The sequence below is a fragment of the Nicotiana tabacum genome, chromosome 8, assembly GCF_000715075.1.
Source record: "Nicotiana tabacum cultivar K326 chromosome 8, ASM71507v2, whole genome shotgun sequence".
Lineage (NCBI taxonomy): Eukaryota > Viridiplantae > Streptophyta > Magnoliopsida > Solanales > Solanaceae > Nicotiana > Nicotiana tabacum.
In genome coordinates this window covers 134,622,262-134,648,792 of record NC_134087.1, presented here as the reverse complement: position 1 = coordinate 134,648,792, position 26,531 = coordinate 134,622,262, and the positions used below count along the sequence as shown (strand labels likewise).

General features: G+C 37.4%; 2 protein-coding genes across 4 annotated transcripts; both read left to right on the top strand.

Moving 5' to 3' along the window:
- Nucleotides 1–808: 808 nt before the first annotated feature.
- Nucleotides 809–9,817, top strand: LOC107778015 (ERAD-associated E3 ubiquitin-protein ligase HRD1B). Of its 3 annotated transcripts, none has more exons than XR_001646310.2 (9): nucleotides 809–982; nucleotides 1,424–2,023; nucleotides 2,734–2,910; nucleotides 3,070–3,219; nucleotides 3,307–3,497; nucleotides 7,451–7,604; nucleotides 8,327–8,432; nucleotides 8,925–9,198; nucleotides 9,513–9,817. XR_001646310.2 is itself a non-coding variant. In XM_016598190.2 (9 exons), exons 2-9 carry the CDS (start codon nucleotides 1,491–1,493, stop codon nucleotides 9,527–9,529), a joined length of 1,455 nt encoding a protein of 484 aa, XP_016453676.2. In that variant the 5' UTR covers nucleotides 809–982; nucleotides 1,424–1,490; the 3' UTR covers nucleotides 9,530–9,817. The 3 variants fall into 3 exon arrangements, 2 of the variants coding, with proteins under 2 accessions (XP_016453676.2, XP_016453678.2); XM_016598190.2 differs by having other exon boundaries at nucleotides 8,925–9,051; XM_016598192.2 differs by having other exon boundaries at nucleotides 8,925–9,066.
- Nucleotides 9,818–11,856: 2,039 nt separating this feature from the next.
- On the top strand, nucleotides 11,857–25,898 carry LOC107778016 (uncharacterized). Its single transcript, XM_016598194.2, has 7 exons — nucleotides 11,857–12,118; nucleotides 17,815–17,905; nucleotides 18,755–18,870; nucleotides 21,997–22,056; nucleotides 22,142–22,207; nucleotides 25,177–25,376; nucleotides 25,457–25,898. Exons 1-6 carry the CDS (start codon nucleotides 12,062–12,064, stop codon nucleotides 25,366–25,368), a joined length of 582 nt encoding a protein of 193 aa, XP_016453680.1. The 5' UTR covers nucleotides 11,857–12,061; the 3' UTR covers nucleotides 25,369–25,376; nucleotides 25,457–25,898.
- The last annotated feature ends 633 nt before the right edge of the window (nucleotides 25,899–26,531 follow it).

Genomic DNA, 26,531 nt, shown 5'->3' with positions numbered 1-26,531 from the left:
ATGGAGATTGGTAGAGTCAAGGGTGGACTTTACCTCATATGCTCTAAATGTTTGAAACAAAAGGATATAAGCTCTTCTTCTGTCACAATCAGTTTTATTCCCTACTTGTCTGTTCATCATGTGATATGCAAGATGCCTTGTTACACCCCATGTTTTCGTACGTGGAAGTACGCCATAAGTCGTACGTTAAAGTTTCGTCGTAAGCTAATTGACGTAAGTTTGGGGATGAGATTATTTTGAGATTATAAGCATTATGCTATTTCAAACAAGTAATAAGTAAATTGGTGAAGGTGAGAGGGTAAACAAATCGAAGAAAATAAATTTTCGTCAAGGTTTGACATTTTGGGATAAAATACGGACCGAGCTAAAATACCCGGTATTTATGGACTAATGCCATACAAGGTACCACATGACCATGATAGTAAGGTGTATAAAGTGTGTTAAAAGTGATTAGTATTTTAAGTAATTTGAGATCATTCTTAATTATGTGAATAATTGAGTAATTATTTATTAGAGTGGGAGATTAACTAATTAGTCAAGATTTTTGGATAATCCTACTAAGCATTAACCTGGCAACACACTATGCCCACCTAGTTTATATATAATACACGCGTACTCAAAGATTAGTTAACGAAAAGAGTGTATTAGAAAGGAGAAATCGATCATATCACACTCTTTAAGGGTTAAAAATAAATGTATTTAAACAATTATTATAAAACAATTAAAATAAGGTAGGACCTGTAATATCGTAGTAATTCACAAGAGTCTAGTGTGCCCTTGTTTTAAAACTAATTTTTTTGCACATACGTGGCAAAGATCAATTGGGTAGTTCTTACACAATGACGCACATATCTCCTTCTCCCACTCCCCTGCTATGGCTATCAAAAATTGAAATGGTAACCAATCACATCCATCTTGTAAATACCAATAGAAACAATTTACAATCTCCAGGAAGATAAGGCAACTTAATTTTATTTAACAGGTAAATTCTACTTTACATAATTTTATTTATAGATTAATTCATCATCTTTACCTTTCTTCTAAAACTCTGTAGTAGTAATCTATTATTTTCAAGTTATTTCGGAGTTCTCATATGTGTTCCGAAGTTGTGAATTTATTTTCCGTTAGGTCCTAAATTACGAGGCGGTCGATTTAGAAAACCTTACATTTGAATTTAAATCTGGTATAACTCATTCAACGATATCAACTTTATTCAGGTTCTGGTTATAGAAAACGAAGATCCCCAGTAATAATTATCAGACTGATAAGGTTTTACGCGTGTATATATGTTCAAGGCTATCTATTGACATTTATGCGTGTTTTCCCACAATATATGGGTCTATGATATTAAAGATAAAGAAAGTAATAAGATTGTATCCATCTTGAAAGCTTGTTAATTGACAAAATAGTATTTGTGTGACAGGACAACAACAATCCTTAGTCCCAAATAAAGTTGGGGTCGGCTGTTTGTGTGACAGGGTTAAGAAAAAATGATGAGACTACAAACTTATGCGGGGCTTAGTGTAATAGCTACACTAGCTGCTATTTATCATGCCTTCAGCAGTAGAGGCCAGTTTTACCCAGCAATGGTTTATTTATCGACATCTAAGATCAGTCTGGTGCTTCTCCTCAACATGGCTCTCGCCATTATGTGCATTTTATGGCAACTAACCAAGAAAGTTTTCCTTGGTACTCTTCGGGAGGCAGAGGCGGAGAGGCTAAATGAACAATCATGGCGGGAACTCATGGAAATACTTTTTGCAATTACTATTTTCCGGCAAGACTTCTCTGTGATGTTTCTTGCCATGGTTACCGGCCTATTGTTTATCAAGTCTTTGCATTGGTTGGCTCAGAAACGGGTTGAGCATATTGAAACAACTCCAGCGGTTACTAAGTTGTCCCACATTCGAATAGTCTCTTTCATGGGCTTCCTCCTCCTCATTGATAGTATCTTTTTGTACAACTACATGAACCATTTGATACAGACAAGACATGCTTCTGTTTCTCTCTTCTTTGCATTTGAGTAAGTCATGTTGTTCTAATTTATTTCTAGTCTTTTTTTCCATCTGAATTTGTGCTATGATTCTTAAAGTTCTACTGCTAGTCTAGTCGTGCTTTTGGACACATTTAGATACATGCCAGGGGACAGTGTAGAGCTTCATTAGACTGGATGCCATTAGATTGAGTTAGACAAGCACGTTTCATGCCTTAAGTAAACACTTAGTTAGGCTGGGGGCATGGGGATATATGACACCTTTTCAAAGATAATTTGCTTTGTACTGGGTTTGGCAAAGGGAGGGTGTTGGATCTTTGCACCTGCAAATGCTGTTTATTTTTTTGATGCAGTTCTTTCGTTGTTTATATTCAAACTAGACATAGATGCTTTGAAATTGACCATTAAAGCTGGTATCATTTCAAATCTGTGTGTTAATCATTAATGCTAGCCAATTGTCATTCTTGGCTCATTCATCATAGCTTTTGTGCATATTTTACCTTTTATGGTGACAATAGAAGATCCATCACGAGGACCTTTCACGGGTGTGCTTACTTGGAAATGGTTTTTCCACCTGATGTATGCTGGAATCACGTTAGTAACTCTGGCCACCAAGTGCAGTTTGACCATATAGCTGCTATCGTTTTGCCAAGTACAGTTTGATCATATTAATTATCTGTATCCCATATCCAGTTCCTAAGTGAAGTTTAACCTTTTACCTTTTTGTCATTATCTCTCAGGTACATGATACTCACTACAACAACTGTTGCAACATTCGTGAAATATGTATTCCATGTATGTGACATGCTTATGGAAGGACAATGGGAGAGGAAGGCTGTATATACTTTCTACTTGGAGCTTATTCGGGACTTGCTCCACTTGACTATGTACATGTGCTTCTTCCTCATGATTTTCATGTAAGTCAAATTTTATTTTATTTTCTTCTGCTCCTCCTCCTCTTCCTCCTTTCTTCCTCATGATTGATTGATTAGTCTTAGAAGAGTGTCCAAAATAGAGAAAAAGGTCATTTTCTTCCTGTTGTCTTTGTTTATTTATTTATTTTCCTGAACTTTCAGCAATTATGGTGTGCCTCTGCACTTGATTCGGGAACTTTATGAGACATTCCGCAACTTCAAGAGTCGAGTTGCTGACTACATACGCTATCGAAAAGTCACCTCAAACATGAATGATCTTTTTCCAGAGGCTACACCGGAAGAGCTCAATGGGTAAGTTGCTCACTTATTGGAGTCTTGGTTTATATGGTTTCTTCATCACTTTCTTCATCATTATGGTTACATTTAATGCTCTTGCAGAGGTGATACCATCTGTATCATTTGTCGTGAGGAGATGACCACTGCCAAGAAACTTGTTTGTGGACATCTCTTTCATGTTAATTGCCTCCGGTCATGGCTAGAACGTCAGCACACATGTCCTACATGCAGAGCCCTTGTTGTACCACCTGAAAATGGGACTGATGTTGCAGGATCTCGATATGCTCAGCAAGGTATCACCTATGCCATTCTTTATATTGTGTATCAACTGTAATAAGTTTGTTTGAATGATGCCTGGAAATTGATGCTTAATTTTTTAACATGTTTCTCAACATCGCTTTTTGCTATAGTAGAATCGAGTTTAAATTACCCATTTCCTTGTAACTAGTTTCTGGGCACACGTGTTGTGCGTGTACCCTTTATCAATGAATACAAACTTTTTGAGAACCAGATAAAAATTGTGTGTGAGTTACAAAATAAAATTTAACAAAAAAATTTAATTTCCCAAAGATGATGAATGTTCATTCTGTATAACTAATTCAGGAAGAAACCGTAACTTCTAGAAGTTCTCAGATTGGCGCTTTTGTGTATTTAGCTGCTATTATGTTTCAAAGAGAACCATCAATCTATGGTGGCAACCCCAACAAACCCCCATTGCTGAAACTGGACCAAACCATGCATTTATGATGTGGCTGCATTCTATACCTAGTGGATCACGTGATATGGCTTTCAAGTTTCAACTGGCTGAAACTTTTTAGAGGTCCTTGAGCATGATTATATTCTTATGGCTATTGAGATTCGACACCGATAATTGGTTTGCTGCAAAAGAAATAACTGAAAGGAAGCGAAGAGGCACGTCCGCCAGCTGACTAAAATGAGAAAATAAGAAAAAAATTATGGGGTTCCATGCAACACATAGAACAAACTAAGTAAATATAGAAGATACAACAACTGAAATAAAAAAGATCAGTCTAGACATCTCTGAAGCTCCAAAAACTCAATAATACAGGAAAAATAAGAGCCTCGATACAATATGCTCAGAGGATATAAAACTGCTATCTTTCATATGTAGTGCTCTAGAAATTTTGCAGGCATAAAAAGATAAAATTGAAACATGGAATGTATGGGAGAAAAATCTATTATTGATCAATTAATTATAATACAATGAGCCCTATTTATATACATAATACAGATCCTACTCCTATTCAATATGGGACTCGGACTAATTACATATTAACTATATAACTATCTAACACTCCCCTCAAGCTGGTGCATACAAATCATATGTACCGAGCTTGTTACATATGTAGCTAATATGAGGACCAGTGAGGGACTTGGTGAAAATGTCTGCAAGTTGATTATTCGACTTCACAAACTTTGTAGCAATATCTCCTGAGAGTATCTTTTCTCTGACAAAATGATAGTCAATCTCAATGTGTTTAGTTCTCTCATGGAACACCAGATTTGATATAATATGAAAGGCAGCTTGATTATTACACACAAGTTCCATCTTGCTGATCTCACCAAATTTCAACTCATTAAGCAAATGTTTGATTCAAACTAGCTCACATGTTACCACAACCATTGCTCGATATTCTACTTCTGCACTAGACCGAGCAACCACATTTTGTTTCTTGCGCTTCCAAGACACCAAATTACCTCCTACTAAAATACAATATCCAGATGTAGAACGTCTATCAGATCCTGCCCAGTCAGCATCTGAGTACCTAACAATTTGCTCATGACCTCGATCTTCAAACAATAATCCTTTGCCTGGAGCTGATTTTATATATCAAAGAATGCGGACAACTGCATCCCAATGTCTATTACAGGGAGAATCCAGGAACTGACTTACCACACTCACAGGAAAGGAAATGTCAGGTTTAGTCACTGTGAGGTAATTTAATTTACCAACTAGCCACCTATATCTTGCAGGATCGCTAAGCGGCTCCCCCTGTCCTAGTAAAAGTTTAGAATTCGGATCCATAGGAGTGTCAACAGGCCTACAGCCTGTCATTCGTGTCTCCTCAAGAATGTCTAAGGCATACTTCCGTTGTGAGATTACAATACCTAAGCTAGACAGAGCGACCTCAATACCTAGAAAATAATTTAATCTACCTAGATCCTTAGTCTAAAAGTGCTGAAAGAGATGTTGCTTCAACTTAGTAATACCATCCTGATCATTGCCGGTAATAACAATATCATCAATATAAACCACCAGATAAATACTGAGATTTGAAGAAGAATGCTGATAAAACACAGAGTAATCAACTTCACTACGAGTCATGCCAAACTCCTGAGTAACTATGCTGAACTTACCAAACCAGGCTTGAGGAGACTGCTTTAGACCATAGAGGCACTGGTACAACCGACATACAAGGCCACTAGACTCCCCCTAAGCAACAAAACTAGGTAGTTGCTCCATATAAACCTCTCCTCAAGGTCACCATGAAGAAAATCATTCTTAATGTCCAACTGATAGAGAGGCCAATGGCGAACGACAACCATGGATAGAAAATGGCGGACTAATGCTATTTTAGCTACGGGAGAGAAAGTATCACTGTAATCAAGCCCAAATATCTAAGTATACCCTTTGGAAACAAGACGAGCCTTAAGTCCATTAACCCATCTGGACCAATTTTGACTACATACACCCAACAACAACCAACAGTCGATTTACCCGAAGGAAGAGGAACAAGCTCCCAAGTACCACTCGTATGTAAAGGAAACATCTCGTTAATCATAGCTTATCGCTACCCTAGATAAGACAGTGCTTCACCTGTAGACTTAGGGGTGGAAACAAAGGACAAAGATACAAATGCACAATGGGGTGATGAAGCCGATGGTAACTTTAATGATATAATGGGGATTAGGATTAAGTGTGGACCGTATACCTTTCCGTAGTGCAATCGATTGACTAAGAGGAGACAAGTCCGCAGTATTAGCAGGGTTGTGTTCAGGACGTGAATCAGCTGGGCCTAATGCTGGGCGCGGACGACGATGATAAGTTAGAGTGGTGGAGCTTTAGAAGGTTTAAGTGGACTAGGTGGTGGAACTGGAGCTATAAGTGGTGGAGCTGCAACTGGAGCTGTATGTGGTGAAGCTAGAGTTATAGAGGAAGATGAATGGGAGATAGTGACTAAATCTCCAAAAGATGGAACTGGTGCAATCAATTGACTAAGAGGAGACAAGTCCGCAGTATTAGCAGGTTCAGGTGCAAGACGCGAATCAGCTGGGCCTGATGCTGGGTGCGGACGACGATGATAAGTTAGGAGTGGTGGAGCTTTAGAAGGTTGAAGTGGACTAGGTGGTGGAACTGGAGCTATAGGTGGTGGAGCTGCAACTGGAGCTGTAGGCGGTGAAGCTGGAGTTATAGAGGAAGATGAATGGGAGATAGTAACTAAATCTCCAAAAGATGGAACTGGTAGCACCTTAGAAATATCTAAGTGATTACTTAGACCTATGAAGTATGATTGAGTTTCAAAGAAGGTAACATCAGCAGACATAAGATACCGCTGGAGGTCAGGAGAATAACATCGATATCCCTTTTGTTCTCGATTAACCCAAAAATACGCACTTAAGAGTACGAGGAGCTAACTTATCTTTTCCTGGAGTAAGGTTATGAACAAAACACGTGCCATTTTTTGGCCGAGCTTCTTCAGGACAGCTTGTTCGCACAACAATTCCGAGTCGCTAGTACTATTTTCGACAGATTCCGACAACTTTCAAATTTTCCGGCGACCTACAGTATTTTCCGGCGTGAACAGTGTTTTCCCAGATATTTTTTCCCAGTTTTCTAGGAGTTACTAATTTTCACTATTTCAAGTTAACCCTACAACTTTTAGCCAAGAATTTGAGAAATTAATTGTAGCGACATGGGATCCAATACTATGAATAGTTGGATGGTTTCTCTACTGGATTATATGGGTTCCTTCAGTATAAAGCTTGTAAACAAACATCTTCAGAGGCATATTTCCGCTGTTTTATATTTTAAAAGGAATAGTTCTTTTGGTGCACACTAAATAATTGTGTCCCTACTTGTTGATTGTCATATGTTATTTCTTTTCTTAAAAAATGTCGTGCTTATAGAAACTTATCTATAGCTATTGGAAACTTGGATATTCTTTGTACAAAGTGATGAATGTTCTGGTATCTATTCACTAAACACTCCGGTAATCTTCAATAGGCCCAGGAACAAGTTTTACACCTCAAGGTTCTCAAGCAGATCCCAGGACAAACAGCCATGTTAGCCAGCACCAGGCTAGACTCCAAGCTGCAGCAGCAGCTGCTGCAATTTATGAGAAGTCCATTGTTTATCCTTCTGCACAGATGCTACCCTGGTATTAATTATCTCTTCTACGTCAGCATTGTATTGCTCATTTTCTTTGCATATTTATGAGACCTTTCCCCAGGAGTGCATGTAAATGGTGAAACCTACCTCACTATCTTCCTTGATAAGCATAGTTACATTGACACTTCTCCATGTTTTCACTGGAACATGGTCTCCTTTCTATTTCTAACAAATCAATGTAACTGTCGGTCCCCACTTTTTCCATCGGTAATCTCATTTAGCTCTACTTGTTTTCTTGATTAACATTAAAGAATAACACTCTGCAAATTCAAAAGTATGCGGTCCATTTGAAATGAAGGGAGAAGGGAATTGTGAGTTGTCATTTAACGTATGTCATTCACATCCCTTTGAAGATATTCACATAAGCACTTGTCATGTTGTGGGTCTGCTTTATATTCAATGAGTTCCATTGGAGATTTGGCTTGTCATGGAACTGTTGACTTTAGAGCAGGTGAATGCTAATGAGGTTGTCCATAACTGGCATGAGAAATGACTTCCAATATGTATTTCCTTGATCATGTGGTGTGAACTGGTGGTAGATGCAGAGTGGTGGTTACCACTTCTAGTTTTTGACAGTGTACCACCCCGCCCTTTTTCTCTTTCTTTCTTTGGCAGTTGACGGGGGGTGGTTCTCTTTTTTTATTTCCTAGTAAATTTCTTAGTTCTTGTAAACATAGTGAAAGAACTCTAATTAATGTTCTCAATACTCAGCTATCTTGGTGCTAACATGCCTTTTGGAGATAGTTCTTGGAACAACCTTAGTACTTCAGATACTCAACTCGAGGCCCATAGGATATCCTTACAGCAGCAGATTGAGGTAAGGAAGTTTTTCTGGTTGATTGGTTTCTCTCTTTTATGTTTGTGATATCGTGCTCCTATTAGTCTCAGATGGATTGCTAATTTCTATATGCACTAATCATTTTTAAGATAATTTCTAGGTGTAGTTCAATATTCTGTTTATCTTACAATATTTTGAAGTTCTTGAAATTTATTATCTGTGGAATGATGTATAGCCTTGTTGAGAAAAGCATGGACCATAGAGCGCTGGAAATTGATGAATAGCCTTGAAGTTGATGTATAGCCTCGTTGATCAAAAAAGAAATTTGATGTATAGCTTTCTTGATCAGAAATGAAATTGATGTATAGCTTCAGCCTGTATAAGGTCACATTGTAGCAGATTAGAGTCTCATTTTTAAGATTGTTTCTTCTTAGCCTTTCTTTTTCTGGTAAACTTTTTTCTTATTTGATCTTTCACAGAAAGCCTTGTTATTATATCATATATGTAAGGAAACTTCATTTGTGAATCCAGATTCTGCGAAGCCAGCTCACGCTTCTACAGAGTTCAAAGACACAGAGAGCAGCTGCTGCGGTAGGAGCTTCAGATGGCAAGGGAAAAGCAATTTCGTTTGAGAGTGCTCAGAAAGGACAGGCTGAAGGTGCAGATATTTAAGGTTTGATCATCTGTATATAAAGTGCATGTTGAATTGTGGACATTCAGTCAGAATGGCAGCTGAACAATGCTATTTGCTAGAGGATCTGTCAGTTGTGTTTTCTCTAGTGATCTGGAAATAGTTATATTGCTGGTAAGAGAGATGATTTCTGTCTTGTGATGTATTTGGTTCTCGAGGATCTCCAATTCTTGCATCCCTGTAGAGTCTCCACTTCACTTGGGTACACATCAGTTCATTCATTTAACTGAATTTGGTCCATTAGCAAACTAGGTAAACAGGTATGACAAGAATGTTTATATTTTAGTACAAGATCAGGAAAGCTGAAATTATCAGTATCAAATGCGCAATAATAATATTTGTTCATCCTTAAACTCATAACATACAGCAAACTTCCATTTTGCTATCTTTATCATAAATGGCAACTTCAAACCAAAACTGTCTTGCAGGTCAGACAGGTTCTTGAATTGGCCTCCTTATTTCAGCACCAGGAATAGGTGTTATATGTACAGGGCATTGGCTTGTTGTGAGGAAATAATTATTGTTTACTGGTGGAAATAGTGGTGTATTTTCTAAGTATGATATTTGGTCAGTGATATGTAAGGAAATTGGCACAAACTCATTTTTGAGAAAGCAGTTGATTCTCTCTCATTTGTTCTGCAGATTCAGATATCTTATTTGTCAGAATAATGTATAAGTTGGTGATTCCTCCAGCTTGTTCCCAACTCGGTTTTATTGCAGTCAACTTGTTGAATGTGGTTCCTATATAGGTTTATGGATATTTTCTATGCAATAATTCTGGTCCCGTAGCTTCCCAACAAGTTCCCTGTAGACGCAGTTACTATATATCTAAAGCTAAGTTTTCATTATTATTATTATTATTATTATTATTATTATTATTATTATTATTATTATTATTATTATTATTATTATTATTATTATTATTATTATTATTATTATTATTATTATTATTATTATTATTATTATTATTATAATAATAATAATAATAATAATATAGATTTCGGGTTCTTTGATCGGCAATTTTGTTACCAAACTTACCATTCAAAATGCCCAAATTGTTCGAGAACAATTTAAGTGATAACTAATTAGAAGAAAATGACAGTTTTGTACAAGTGACTATTGATTAAAATTTTCAATTGGATTTAAACTTATCACTGGAACGCATCTCATTGATATTGGAAAAATAGAATATGTACGAGTAAAAAAAAACAACTCCTTCTATTGACACCTTTAGACTCATATGTCAATATGATATTTGTTTATGCCTGGAAGGCTTGAAGTGTTTGGCTGCAAGGGCTAATTCAACGTTCAAACTTATATATCACATATACTAATAGTTAACAGACTAGAACAATAAGCACCAAGAACCCAGGATGCATACGATTCTTGGTAGTGGGGAGTTAATCTTATTAAAGAATGAATATATCCTAAGATTCAAGACAACTAATAATTAAGATAATTCTGACGTAGGCAAGGTAAAATAGAACAATAGTAATCATGATACAACTGAAATTCACACTTGTTCAAGGCTCGGCTCAAATGATACCTCTTCTCCATAGTGGACAACTGAATATTATTATCTTAATGAGTTGAATATTGATTATTATATTTATAACAGACTCTAAAAAAAGTAATATAAAATAAAATTATATCCCCATATATTTTTACTTGGGGAATATAAATGTTAACGCCTCAAAAATTGGGGTGTACAAATAAAAACCGACAAATCGCACCAACCCATTAATCTGAGTCAAACCGAGAAAAAAAATTCGACTATAGTTTGGTTTGATTTGGTTTGATGTTGGAAGAAAAAACCCGATCATAATTGGTTTGGTTTGATTTTAACTAAAAAAAGTCAAACCGAAACCAAATCAACCCGACATTATATGTATAGAAGTTTTAAACATGTTTAATACATAAAAATATTTATTGTAGTGTAGTTTATAAATGTTTCTTAAACTTTTTCATAATTTTATCTTTTAACGTATTATTTCAAGCTTGGACTTATAATTTTGGATGCTCCAATAAGTTTTGTAGTCCATAAATGGTGGTAACTCAAATAAATCCTAAACCAAATTCAAATCAATACTAATACTAATAAAAGACATTCAATTCAATAGTACTATGAATGAAAATAGTATTGGATATCCATTACTTAGTTTTTTCATGGTTTAGATAAAATGCATAACTTATTTTTCTTTTAGTGTTTAGTCATATAAATAATAGTACTTATTAGTCGTACTTATTTTAGCAAATTAGTAATTTTAAATTATGTTTGTTTTCATTATGGCTTATTAATAATATTTATTTTATGCGATTTTGTTATCTTTCTTGTTGAATATTTTAGCACAATGCCACGACTCATCTCATATTTATATATGTTATTTTATAGAAAAACACCTTATATAGTTCTGTCTTACTAAGATTAAAGAAATATTTGGAGCACAAATTCTATGTTTTGTGCTATGAAGACTTTATGAATTTTTTTTTTGAAAAAACCCGAAAATCCGAGATTAAAAAACTCGAGGTTTGATTTGGTCTTTAGATTTAATAACCCGACACAATTGATTTGGTTTAATAATTGAAAAATCCAAACCAACCCGACCCATGTACACCCGTACTCACAAATGGACGGTGACACGGAAAATGAAAAAGAGATATAACAAATTGATCCAAAGTAGGACGAGTAGTTAAAAGACCATATTTGCAACTTGCAAAAGTAATCCATTTCCAGGACGGAAATAAAAATTCCATTTCCACGGCTAAAAGCCTAATGGCATGAAGGAATATACATGGACTTCTTTTTTCAATAACAAATAAAAAAGGAAAGAAAGAATTAAAGAAACTCAAAAAACAAAGGAAAAACAACGCTACCTTCTCACCAAGGAGCGTTTCTTCTGTTTCTCAAATCGATCATCAAATTATAGTTATGGAATAGCTTGGATCTGATTCGCTTTTGGAGAAAACAAAAGGCGGAATGGGACAAGCCTTTCGCAAGTTATTTGATACCTTCTTCGGCAACTCTGAGATGAGGGTAAATGCCCAAACGCACTTTTTATTTTTCCATTTTGTAACTAAATTTCATTACTTATGATTTTTGCCAAATTAAGTTCCATATACTTCCCAATTCCACTACTTTGGTTCATGATTATGTTAATCTTAAGTGACCCTGACTTTTGATCCGTGTCTGAGTTAAGAGACGATAAATTTTTCTATTTTTTAGTTTGTCTTTTTTAGCTATTGGACTGTTACCTTACTTTTACCTTATGCAAGCTAGCCGGACTCCACCCTCGTTAAAGAAAGAGGTCTTGAAAATACCTCTTTTAGTCTTACCTTAACTAAGAGTCTTGTCTAGGTTAGGAATTTAGGGGTAGGAGTTATATATAGTTGTTGTAAAGGTTTCTTATGATTATTAATTTGAGGTAAGGGTGGTAAATGGGTGGGCCCGGGACTAAATGGCCCTCGTGGGCCGGTTCTATGTGGGCCCGGGACTAAATGGCCCTCGTGGGCCGGTTCTATGTGGGCCCGGGCTTCGTGGGCCGGGTTTAAACGGTCCCGGGCTTCGTGGACTTTTGGAGGTAACCGGACCGGGACTGGAACCACGAACTAATGGTCCCGAGCTAAGTGGGCTGGGCTCGGGCCTAAGTGGGTCTGTCCTTTTTTTTTTTATCTAAGGCAATTTCTTGTAAATTATATATATATATGTAGGCCTAAGTGGGCCTATTTTTTTATCTAAGGCAATTTCTTGTAAATTATATTATATAGTTGTGACTTAAAATTTTTTAATTCAAATTTAAAAGACAAAATATTGTAAAAAGATATTCAAAAGAATGCATTATAATTTTTATTATTATGACATTAACAAAACATGTCCCAATCTTTCTTAGTCTCTCCCCCCCCCCCCAAATGGAATGAGCACAACCAAGGTGCTAATACCACCATTGAGAAGAAAAAGAAACTAATCAAAAAGTGCCAAAATACAAGTTACGTATTAATTTTACATGGTATTTCTTACAAATTTCATAAATCCATCAAGGTTCAAGGGAATTTCCCTTGGTGGTGGCGGAAAAGAAGCTTGTTCATCACTGCTTCCGGGCGAAGCTGCATCCTCCGCAAGTTCAGCTAGCATTTCTTCGTAAACTTCGTCTACCTCTGGTTGCGATTCAACAAGTCCAAAATTTCTTCGTTCCGAACGGATCCAGTCTCTGGAAAATACTGATTTTTCCAAGCTCTCCCTCATAGACGCTCTATAATCACCGAGTTAAGGTCTTGCTTGACTGAAAGCGCTTTCCGATGCCACCGTTAAAGCTTGAATGGTTAAAATGTCTCGGGCCATCCTTGAAAGGATCGGAAAGTGTTTTTTCTTTGTCCTTCCATCATTCCAAAAGATTAAATGAGCCGTCGGGATTCACTTCCTCAAGTCCCTGTGACAAATAAACTTCAAGCTCATTTAGTTGTGAACAATCACTAGTGGGACAACCTTGAGAACCCCTGAACTCGGTCCAAGCAGTAAGTGCTCTTACTCCTGCAGTTCTTTTAGATGATTGAGAACTAGAAGAAGAAGGAGTTGGAACATCTGGTCTAGCATTATCTATTGCAATTTGATAAGCACTATAAATTAGTTAGAGCATTTATTTTAATTGAGGCTTTTGCGTCCGAAAGTGTAGACAACTCCTCAGCTTCAAGTGCTAAACCATTATAAATAGATTGATACCAATATTGAGGACCACCTAATTTCATAGTAGGATTTAACAAGGCAGCAATACCATAAATAGGGGGAATAGGAAAAAAATATTTTTTAAATTTCATTCTCATAGAATCAATAGCTATTTCATAAATTTTCTCACCCTCTGAAAAATAAGCAAATAAATTTGCAAGATTTGCAAGATAAACTAAACAATTAGAAATAGTAGGATAATATTGCCCAGAAAATTCATTTGTAGCAACATGAAATCTTTCTAAAAAATCTACAAGCATTTTAACATTAGCCCAATCCTCATTTGTAAGGTGCTCATTATCATCACTTACATGAGCATTAAACGTTGAGTTTATGGGGTTTCTATATTCATATGCAACAACTAAACTTTCATACATGTAATTTCATCTAGTTGGATAAGGTTTAGGAACCTTTGTTTCTCTTAGGCCAAATTCATCGCATCTTTTAAAATATTCTCTAAGTCTACTTCTACGGTTTGAATAAAAAAGCCAGTAAAAAGCCATTTTAACCTTTTCAATTTCAACATTTAAAATTCTCATACCATCACCCACAATTAAATGGTAAATATGACAAATACATCTAACATGAAAAATGTTACTAAATGGAGGATTTAGTGTAGTGGTAAGCAAGGCTATAACATTAGTGTTACTAGTAGTATTATCCATTGAAATTGACATTATTTTATTATTAATGCAAAAATATCTACAAATATTCGTAACCGTGCTAGAAATAAACTGCCCTGTGTGACGTGAATTAATTATTCTATAAGTAATAATGCGCTTTTGCATTATCCAGTCCTCATCAATCCAATGACTTGTAACACTAAGATAATCACAGTCATTACTACTTCTACCAATATCAGTAGTAATAGCAACACGACAATTAATATGAGTAAATAAATAGCGCAAATATTGTTCATATTCATGTTTATATTTATAAATATCGTTCTTTACGGTTGTGCGAGGCCATCCTTTATAAGTAGGATTAAAAACTCTTCTAATATAATGCATAAAGTGAGGGTTAGAAGGAAAACTATAAGGTAAACACATAACAGTAACAATTTTTGCCAATTCTTCCCTATCTTTTCTTGGGTCATAATATAAAATACCACCGGTAACAGTGTTAATTCCCGGTTGAAATTGATTTGACCCGGTACTATGGTCAGGCTGACTAGTTGGACTTGTCCCTCCAGCCGCAGCTTTCATTTGAAAATATTTAGCTTTATCTTGAGGGTGTATCATTATGTGTCTCCTCAAATTTCCCGTCCCCCCGATCAACATAGTTAAAAGCTAACTCTTTGCCACAAGTTTTATATTTAGCTTTATTTTTTTCTCTTATTTGAATAAAAAATGGCCAAACAAGAGATGTTTCGGCCCGGTTAGAAGGTTGTCTAGAAAAAGTAGGGGTAGTAACTGGGGGGTCAACCGGAGCATCATTTGGATTAGTTGGGTTAACTTCAGCAACATGACTAGTGGGTGTATCATCATCCGGTTGCGTTTCATCTAAATCTATTTCCTGCTCATCTTCTTCATCAATAGTTGGGTTACCATAAAGAGAATTCATATATTCATGATCTAAGTTTTCACCACCTCCAACATTATGCACATTTTGACTCTCCATAAATTGTAATAAAGTATTATCACTATCAAGAATAGGAGCCGGTAAGGAATAAGCCATCTTAATTATAATTATACAACGTAAATAAAACAAACAAAACTATAATATTAAAACTAAAGAGTTGGAATGAGTTTACCGAATTGACCTACAACTTGTTGAAAATTAATTATCGTTGAAGACTTGAATACTTCAATTCATCAACTTCACAATTTTTCACACAAGTTGCAACAATAAAGTAACCAATTTTAGAAGAAAATTAGAGAGAGATTGATAATTTTGTGAAGAAAAATGAAAGAATGAGAGGGTATTTATAGTTAAAAATAGGAAAAAAGTGTAATTATAAAAAGTTTGGGGGGGGGGAGGGGGGTTAAATGGCTATTTTATAAATAGTCAACGGCTATTTTGGCAGAAATAGCGGCTAGATTTTAAATGGGTAACGGTCAAATTTTTTTGTGGGATTTTTTTTTTATAATGTAGCCGTTGGGCCCGTTTTGGACCGGTTAGGAACGGTTGAACCGGCCCACTTAGGACCCTGTCCTGGGCCCAAACAGTCCCGGTCCTAACGGTCTTCTTATATGAACCGGCCCACTTGGGCCTGCACCTCCCCTTGGTCCCGGGCTTAAACGGGTAGGCCCGTTTAGGCCCACTACCCATATGGGCTCGCAGGCCTGGGCCGAGCCCGGGTCTAACCGAGCCACGTGCCAGCCTTAATTTGAGGTTTAACTCCATTTTTTTGGGATTTTCTGTTCTCAAGGTTTTAATGACAAGTTCTTCAATTTCCTTACAATTTAATAGCTTCCACTCCAACATTTTATACTTTTTTTTTTTGTTTGGTCATTCCTGAGTGGATGCTACAACTTGAATCTTGGGGTTCACAATCTTAAGTATATAACACACGAGCTACATATTTTTGTGGAAATTGAGTGATATAAAGTAATAACATGTTTGAGGTTGCTGAGGAATGAATGTAATATGCAGGGTTGAATTTAGCTTTAAAGCGTCTTCATGCGGCTTATGGAGAAACTATCAGCCTTGGGTTTTCATATTAGTTGTATATTGTGATTTTTCTGAACAGAGAAAGAGTAGCTTTCACTGTATTGTATAGGCGTCTTTGAACTGGTTGACATACATAGAGTTCACCAATCTGTGAAATGATTTATTCTTTGTATGTGTCTACGTGAGTTGGAGAACTTGGGGTTGATTTTTTGTTTATCGCCTATCCCAACATCTGAGGGTTAAAAGACTTGCCATTGAGGGAGCAAATTGAGTATAAGTACTTAGAAGATAAAGTTAAATATTGGTGCCTTAACAGAAAGTTGTCTGTTGGAAACAGATAAAGGATGCCCTCATAACAAATGGCAATTATGATTCTCTTTTTTTTGGGGGGGGTGTGGGGGTGGGGGGTGGGGACAACTTCCATTTATCAACTTTTCTTCATTAGCACATTACTGTTTTCTTCCTTCTGGCACGCTGCTGTTTGTGGTAGTTCTTGTTCATTAATGCAGTTGCTGACTTGCTGTGCTTTTCAGGTTGCTTCCTTTCTGACTTCAATTAAATTCACTGCTGTAACTAATGTTTAAACCCGATCTTGGAATTCACTCAAATTACTTGTTTTCTCTAAATACTAAAATTGAATTCATTAAAATAGACAATAATATGCACTGAAGCTAGTTCAGTAAGAACCAGTGAGAATAATCTAATTGCACCCATTTATGTCCTATGTAGGTGGAATAAAAAGTTAAAGTCCTTCTCCCTTCAATATCATTCTTTTTCATTCTTTTTCCTCTAGGATGATTTTCCACTTAGTGCAGAGTGCCAGCTACCAAGTGGCTTGATATTGCTGAGGGACCTCCCAGTTCTGCAAAGGGCCTCTAAAGCAGGCGGAGTAAACATGCAAAGAACCTAAAATGGCCATCTTTAGATCATTAGACACCTTCAATTTGTCAGATATGATCCGGTCTTTACCATCATCCTTATTTTTTTCTTTTCAAATAGGTAATCATCAAAAATTTCGTATGAAGTTCTATCTCTCATGAACCATGTTCTGCCTTAGGTTATTAGTCTATAATGCAGTGCCCACATTGCTGACAGCATGGGGAGGGGTTTGGGGGAAGGGAATGGAAGAGTTTCTTGGAGGCAAAACCAATTTGTTTCCCCAATGACATTTACCCCCTCTATTGAGAATAATTACTAGAAGTTGGTAGATTTCGTATCAGGCTTAAGCATGCAAGTGATGCTTATTTCTTATCATCCATGCAATCAGTTTTCATAGGTCATGGCCTTATGTTCACTGCATGACTTTTGTCTCTGATTATTTTCTTAGCAGATTATTCTTGTCGTATGTGTACAATATCTTATACATTTTTGCTATGTTTGCTATGATTTGCTTCGCATAGGTTGTAATGTTAGGGCTGGATGCGGCTGGAAAAACAACTATATTATACAAGCTGCATATAGGAGAAGTTCTGTCTACAGTTCCTACTATTGGTATGCAAATTGCTTTAGATCTCGCTCTCAGCGGTGTGGCACTTGATTATTAAAATGTGTAATTGGAGCTTCAATTCAGGATCTGATTGCATCAACATTGTTCTCAACATGACAACTTTGTTTTTTTTTCCAATTTCTTGATTGCTTGATGGATTTGAAGTTTCAACTAATTTTAATATGACCTATTAATGTCAAATGCAAAAAATATAAAAAGCACCAAGATCTGAAATATATGATAGATTTTATGAGCACCCTACATAGCTAATAGGGGGTTGTTTCCTTCTATATTCAGAATGTATATCCAAATTTTGGCAATAAAAATGCTTTTTCTTATTAAATAAATACTCGGTAGATTATTAATGAATTATCAGAGAAAATGGGAATTTTTCATTACCTAGGATATGGTTGATGTTGATAGATGTGTAAGGTAGGATTTGCTGAGTATTGTTGATTTTGTACCATTTCAGTTCACAAAATAAAGTGGATCTTCATTACTAGGAGAACTACATGTGCAATCTTTTGTCTGAGAAGTATTCTTAGTTCATTGAAAATTGCATCAACACTTGTTACAAAGAAGGTACTTTAATAGGCCATGCTAGAGGTAGTTAAAAACTTCATGAACCGCATCAACACTTGTTACAAAGAAGGTACTTTCATCAACACTTGAGGCCATCATTTAAGATGACATTGTAGTGGTTGCAGAAGGCACACATTGGAATCTCAAATTTAGCAATGGAAATTCCTTCCTGTTTGGTATATCACAAAGTTTTACAGAAATGAGTAATTGCACTGTGACATCAAGTGCATGCCTGTCTATGTAATAGCTGATTGTATATGCATGGCATGCAGGTTTCAATGTAGAAAAAGTCCAGTACAAGAATGTGATTTTTACTGTGTGGGATGTTGGTGGACAAGAGAAATTAAGGCCACTCTGGAGGCATTACTTTAATAACACAGATGGACTGGTAACTATGTATATTATATTGTATCTGCATCGACTTCTATGCATCTACTGCTGAGTTTAATTTTAGAATAATTAAATGCGAGAGGGAAAGGTGAATTTTCTCTCTTTTAGTTAGAAAAAGAGGGTGAAGTTTCCCTCCTCTTTTTCTTCATAGGTAGTACTACCTAAAAGCCAAATAGGAAGCTTAATTCCTCGAAGAGTTGGAAGATATTCTAAATGAGAAAATGTGTGAATGTGATATATCATATGAACATGTCATTACTAATACGTAAGTCCACTCCCATATCAAAAACCAAACCTACATCTTCCCTTTTATATGAACTATATTTTTTTTTTTGATAAGGTAAATTGTATTAATCAAAAGGGAGAGAACTCCCGTATACAGGAAGTATACCAAAAAGTAGAGAATTTACATCATAACATGATTCTCTACAAAAAACGCCCAATATAGAAGTAGGGGCTATATGAGTGCACAAAAAAGCGATCAAAGATAAAAGACTATTCTTAAGATGTGAAAAAGGAGACTCAATCCCATCAAAAGCTCTCCTATTTCTCTCTCTCCAAACTATCCACTTGAGAGCTAACGGGGCGAACTTCCACGCCTTTTGCTTTCTTCTTCTACGGAAACCGGCCCAACTATATAACATTTCCTTTACAGTGCTTGGCATCACCCATTGAACACCAAAAAGATTCAGGATTGCCCTTCACAAAGCCGAAGACATAGGGCAATACAACAAAAGATGATCAACTTCTTCCCCTGAGCTTTTACACATGTACCACCAACTAACAAGTGTAATTCCTCTCTTTCGCAGATTTTCAGCAGTCAAAATCACTCCCCTCGCCGCTAGCCATGCAAAAAAGCACACCTTCGTGGGTGCCTTAGGAATCCAGATCGAGGAGTATGGAAAAGTGGCCTCGTCTCTCACCAACATACTCTGGTAAAAGGATTTTATGGTGAACAAACCATCGCCACACAAAGCCCATCTCTAAGAATCACAAGATGGCTGGGGCCTGTGTTGCCCATATAACATTGTCAACAAATCTTGGAGCTCCGCAATCTCCCAATCTTGCATGTTCCTTCTAAATGAGAGGTCCCGTACTACCTCCCGTCATGCTCCTTACGAATCTGTTGGACCATCAATTCCTTCTGGTTTGAAACTCTGAAGACGTCGGGGAAGGAGACCCTCAGAGTATTCTCTCCACACCACCTATGATTCCAAAAGCTGATTCTCCTTCCATCTCCCACCCTGTAAGTGATGTTGCCACTGAATGCTTTCCAATTCTTCATGATGTTCCTCCCATGCCACACCCGAAAGGTGCTGTGATTGCCTTGGTCCTCCAACCCCTTCCTGTGGAATCGTACTTTTCTACTATGACCTCCCTCCATAGAGCATACTCTTCTACCCCGAATCTCCACAACCATTTCCCCAACAAAGCTCTGTTGAATACCCTAAGATCTTTTAGTCCAACTCCACCCCACTTCTTTGGGGAAGTGACTGTCTGCCAATTCACTAGATGAAACTTTCTGGTTCCATCCGCCGCATCCCAAAGAAAATTCCTTTGAAACCGCTCCAGTTTTTCTGTGATGCTCACAAGAGCTTGCAACAGGAACAAGTAATAAGTGGGCATACTCGATAAAGTGCTTTTAATAAGCACTTTCTTACCGCCTTTTGACAAGTACCGTTTCTGCTAGCCTGCTAATCTTTTTTCAACCCTTTCGATCACTGGATTCCAAACCGTAGTATCCTTATGCGAAGCGCCCAATGGGAGATCCAGGTAAGTAGTGGGAAGGGAGCCCACTTTGCATCTGAGGACATAAGACAAAACATCAATGTTAGCAACCTCACCCACCGGGAAAATCTTGCACTTGCCGAGGTTGATTTTAAGACCTGATACTATCTGAAACCACTGCAGGACATGCTTCAGGTAGGTCAACTGATCCATATCGGCATCGCAGGAAACTAGGGTGTCATCCGCAAAGAGCAAATAAGAGACTCTTCGGGCATTGAGCACCCCGATCGGAGCTGAGAATCCTCTCAAGAAGCCTCCGCCCGCTGCACGATCCATAATTTTACTCAGAGCATCCATCATTAAAATGAATAGCATGGGGGATAGGGGGTCACCTTGCCTGAGACCCCTGGAGCTGCCAAAGAAACCACACGGGCTACCATTAACCAGGACAAAGAATCTGACTGAGGAAATGCAGAACTTGATCCATCCCCTCCATCTTGCCCCAAACCTCATCCGCATCATAATGAAATCCAGGAACTCCCAATTGACATGGTCGAAAGCCTTCTCAAGGTCCAACTTGCATAGTAAGCCGGGTTTTCTATTTTTCCTTCCGGAGTCTACAAGCTCATTTGCCGCCAGAGCAGCATCCAGGATCTGCCTACCTTCCACAAACGCATTCTGGGAGGACGAAACAGGCCAGTCAAGAACCTTCTTGAGTCCGTTGTAAAGCACTTTAGAAATAATCTTGTAAATGCTCCCCACGAGACTAATAGGCCTGTAGTCTCTGATACAAGATGCACCTTCTTTCTTAGGCACAATAGTAATAAAAGAAGCATTGATACTTCTCTTGAAAACACCATTCACATGGAACTATTCAATGGCTTCCATCAACTCCCCCTTAATGGTGTCCCAACAGAGCTGGAAGAAGGCCAAGGAGAAACTATCAGGGTCGGGGGCCTTATCACCAGCACAACTCATGCACCTCCTCCTCCTCGAAAGCTCTTTCTAGCCACTCACTGTCTCCCTCCCCTGTGTGGTTGAACTCTATTCCCCCGAAGTCGGCCTCCAACTAACTTCCTCTTTGTATAAGTTCTCATAAAACCCCAGTATCGCCCCTTTTACCTCCTCCTCTCCCTCAATCCTCACCCCATCCACAACTAAGGATTCTATGAAGTATCTCCTTCGATTAGCAACTGCCACCCTATGGAAAAACTTGGTATTCGAATCCCCCTTCTTTAACCAGAGCGCCCTCGATTTTTGCCGCCAACTAGTTTCCTGAGCTATTGCTAACTCGACTATTTCCCTCTTAATATATGAACTATATTTAACTGCTTGCACATCTTGTTTATGTAAAATGGTAACCATATCTGCTTACAAATTGTTTTATTGTATACAGATTTACGTCGTTGACTCTTTGGATCGAGAGAGAATTGGAAAGGCGAGGCAAGAGTTTCAGGTTCCTTTTTTGAACCTTTATCTCTTTGATTCAGGTACTTCTTGGTGACTTACCTAATGAAATCTCATTCTTAATGTGTTCTCAGGCCATCATCAGAGATCCTTTTATGCTTAATGCCGTGATCTTGGTTTTCGCTAATAAGCAGGACATGGTAAGTTTGTCATATCAGTTGGCTTGTGCATCAACAAAATGCGATTAGTTGCTTGTTATCTTATTTTCTCTCTTTAAGTAATGTTGGAGCATAAACTAATAGGTGAAAACTGCTAAATAAATCCAAGACAATAGATACTCAAAGATTTCGACTTTCCTAGTGCTGCTTTTACGATATAATTACATTTCTTAAATATAACAGAAGATACTCAAAGATTTCACATATCTTATGTCCTGGCATTTGTAAGCTTTAACATGCTGGTTTGTTTATTGAACTTCCCTGTGCGTGGTCCAGAGCTGGCATGTGATGTATTCTGGTGCTTGATTAGTGACAAAAAATTGGTGTGGTGGAGTCTGTATCTAATACGAGAACTAAGAAACAGCTCCTCCTTTTTCCTTATCCTTTCTCACCAAAACCTTCCGAAAGTAGACCTTCATAAGTCGTAACCATTGAATTGTTTGGGCTCTTCCTAAATGGTCTGCAACTCTGAATGTTTATTTCTCATGACTGATCAATTATAGAAGATATATATGACTTTTTCACGAAGAATAGGTTCTTTGAAGTAAAAAGCCAAGCTGAATTTCTTGAAGTATTACCCCTCTATGGTTATCAATGCAACCCATTCACAAGGACTATGTCATTACTTTGGAAAAGTTTCACATCATTATATAGCGTTACCTCTTCTTTAACTCCAAATTGCCAGCAGAAAAAGCAACTTCTGCAACTGTTGCTTTTTAGGAGGCAATCTGCAGTTCCTAATTATAATTCTGATATATAGATTCCATCAACATCTGCAACTGTTGCTTTTTAGGAGGCAATCTGCAGTTCCTAATTATAATTCTGTATATAGATTCCATCCGTCAGGAGGATAATATGATAAATAAAGATGTAATACATAGAATTAGAATAGGATGACTGAATTCGATATAGACGATTCATGTAGCCGACCCCAACTAGTTTTGAGATTGGGTATTAGTTGATTGATTGATTGATTGAGTCTTGGCAACAGACTACCTACGTTGACCCAAAGGGAATGGTGGGAAAAGTGCCAAGGGCTATGACCTAATGGAATTTTTCCAACAAGCAATAATGGTATGGCAGAAAATATCACTTGGCCTAGTTAGAGCATAATAATATAGAAAGTAATTAGGTGCAAAATAATTAAGATGAATTGTCTGCTCTTATTTCATTTTTTGGTGTAAGTAAGAATTCCTAGATGATGCTGAATCTTTGATTATAATTATAGAATCCTTGTAAGAAGAGCAAGGAGATCTTGTTGCTTCATTTGGAATGTAAATTGGTTCTACACAACCTTTTTGCACCTGATATATAATATGTTATTTTTCTCAAAATAGAGCAGGATAATATGGATTCCAGCATATTTTTCCAAGTTTTACTCTTGGTTGGAATCTATACTAGTTTTTGTTTATTATTTATTCATTCTGGGTGCACAAAGACAAATGAGAATTTTCATGTAGCTAGTCCATGACCATGAACTTTAGCAATAAGTTGATGTGGCAGGTAACAAAGCAAACAGGCAGGTGAAGAATAACGAATTGCCACAATTAACCAACTAGCAACTGCAGGATCAAAGAAAATGTATTGCAGTTGCTTTTCCCTAATAAGAAACAAACATGACTTGCAACCGAGGGTTATTTGATAACTAAACCTCTTTTTAACTGCAGGAAGCCCTAAACTAATGAAAGAAGTGTAACCCAAAAATCTTAACCTGTGCTAGTAATACTCAAAATTCGACTACAATGGTGCAGAGCTGGCAAACTTGGATCTTGTTGGCTAGCTGCCCATTGTGCTGCACTAAGTTCTGTTTTTTGGAGTTGGTTTTATAAAGATTGGTGTCTAAAGCTTAAGAATGCTATTATAGTGTATTCTCTCTTAGCTGTGATTTGAAAAATACGTGATATCCTGATTGAAAATAAATTATCTGATTTCCAATCAGGAGCCACTTTCTCTTTCCATACAACAATAACATACCCAGCACAAGTGGGGTCTGGGTGGGTGGGGGGGGGGGAGGAGGGAGGGGGAGCTGTATACGCAAACCTTACCACTACCTTATGAAGGTAGAGAGACTGGTTCCGATAGACCCTCGACTCAAGAAAAACATAATCACAATAGTTTAGATAAGGAAATACAGCAAAGGAGAATCCATGTAAAGAGAAGCAGTAACCACAACCGGAAAAATGATAACCGAAGCAAAAGAAAACATTAGGTAGTATTAGAAATCTAAGAATATGAAATACGAGAATACACTAGTACTACAGGTATAGAAAAACAATATAGGTACGAAAAATATTTATGCTCGACTACTTATTAACTTATTACCCTAATCCTCAATCTCCACACCTTCCTATCGAGAGTCATGTCCTCGGTAAGCTGAAGATGTGCCGCGCACTTCTTCGGCCTACCTCTACCTCTTCTTGGCCACCATAGCTAACCTCTCACCCCTCCTCACTGGGGCATTTGTGCATCTCCTCTTCACATGTTCGAACCATCTCAACGCATCTTTCCACCACGGAGCCACTCACACCGCTCACTTTCTCTTTCCATCTCACACATAATCTGCATGCCAGTTTTATTATGCTTGTGGTTTCTGCTTATGTCGCTTTTCTGTTGCATTATGACTGCTGGGTAAAAAGGTGTATGGTAGGAGGTGAAGTAAAAGAAGGATGGCTGTCATTCACCTTTAATTCTCTCTTCTTCCGTTTCTTTTTTTTGTTGGGTGGATAAGCATCCACTTTTAATCCTTCTCATTTCATTAAATTGGAGGGGGTTTTGCCCATAATTCAGTTTTCTATCTAAAAAAACTTGGGGAAATCAGGCGAATCTCTTCAAGTCTCTCCTAGTCTATGTATGTGTGTGTGTGTACACACCCCTCTATCCATCTTCTTCACTTGTGCCACATAGATGTTTTATCATCTTGAACTTTTCTTTTTCTCCAAATTTTGGTCCAGAAAGGAGCAATGACCCCAATGGAAGTGTGTGAAGGCCTTGGTCTCTATGATCTAAAAAACCGAAGATGGCATCTTCAAGGCACATGTGCTCTTCGTGGGGATGGCCTATATGAGGGACTGGACTGGTTATCGAGTACTCTAAAAGATCTCAAGGCCGCTGGGTACTCTTCAGTGGGCACTTCATCCTTCTGATTGATCAGGTCTGCACTTAGCCTGAATGTCTTCAAGGGTGTTGCTGGCATCCATAACCTGCTAATCTAACTTTCATATGCTTTTGCAGGCTTACAAAAGAAGAACCCCCCTTTTGAGGGACAAAACTGAATACCCTGTCGTCTGTAAATTGAAACACCTGAACTCTCATTGACAATCTTTACTTTTGGGTCTGTGCTTCTGATGCAGTGGAGTACAATAGGCACTTGATTCCTGGCCTAGGTGAAGCTTGATTTTTGGTTCTGTTGTATGCGGAAATACGGACCTTGCAATTGATCTTTCCCGTACACTAGAAATGTATCTTTTGATGCCTACCTTTTGTATTTTCAGTATGTATACTCCACATGAAATGAGTGATTACTGATCTTCCTTACAAGCATGCCAAATTTATCCACCCTGCTCCCTAAAAGATTTGTGCCTTTAGATGTTGATATCATTCTAGTTCTTGCTTCTCGTGTATTGTTGAATAGTTTATCTACTACATTCATAGTTTATCTACTACATTCATAGTTTGTCATCCTGTTATGCTTTCATAAAAGACGCATGTGCTGAAGTCAATATTAACACTTCCTAATCTAGCTCTTGCTTAAGTTGTTTTGGCGGAATATATTTTATGAAAGGACCACCTGAAGAGCGTTTAAATCTTGACGCTAGGTGACGGCTGGAAGCGCTTTGACATGTTAATAAATCTTTTACATTTTCAACTTATTTGACATGGTTTCTTTTCTATGCTTTTCGCCTTTGGCGATGAGTTTATTGAACCTTGTCGAGAGTTTGTTTTAGGATTGCATTTGTTAACTTGTGATTTTCATCTTCTCTGCTTCATGTGATTTTGGGTGACGGTTTTACTTGACGAATATTGAGAAGTGCGTAAAAGAAAAGTTTTTTTCAGCAATGTCACACCCAACATTTAGTTTCTTTGATTTCTGCCGACCACCCTTTACTGGGTCAATAGTCGAACTTAAGAAGAAAGGCAACGTCAACGGATATGTCAAGTGTTTAACTCATCTGGAGAAACAACTTATCAAGTTTGAATAGGGGATTCAATCTTCCTTCAAAGAAAGATTGCAACTGTTAAGAGGGTGCACTTTAAGTTATATCACCTCCTTCACACTAGTTTCATAGATATTTTGCTGGTTATGATC

What these genes read in the sequence shown, in the direction of transcription:
- LOC107778015 (XM_016598190.2), top strand. Translation starts at nt 1,491, where the DNA reads ATGATGAGACTACAAACTTATGCGGGGCTTAGTGTAATAGCTACACTA. An exon ending in ACACCGGAAGAGCTCAATGG is followed by an intron (nt 3,220 to 3,306) that starts GTAAGTTGCTCA and finishes ATGCTCTTGCAG; the next exon opens with AGGTGATACCATCTGTATCA. An exon ending in CCTTACAGCAGCAGATTGAG is followed by an intron (nt 8,433 to 8,924) that starts GTAAGGAAGTTT and finishes TTGTGAATCCAG; the next exon opens with ATTCTGCGAAGCCAGCTCAC.
- LOC107778016 (XM_016598194.2), top strand. Translation starts at nt 12,062, where the DNA reads ATGGGACAAGCCTTTCGCAAGTTATTTGATACCTTCTTCGGCAACTCT. An exon ending in TCGGCAACTCTGAGATGAGG is followed by an intron (nt 12,119 to 17,814) that starts GTAAATGCCCAA and finishes TGCTTCGCATAG; the next exon opens with GTTGTAATGTTAGGGCTGGA. An exon ending in TTAATAACACAGATGGACTG is followed by an intron (nt 18,871 to 21,996) that starts GTAACTATGTAT and finishes TATTGTATACAG; the next exon opens with ATTTACGTCGTTGACTCTTT.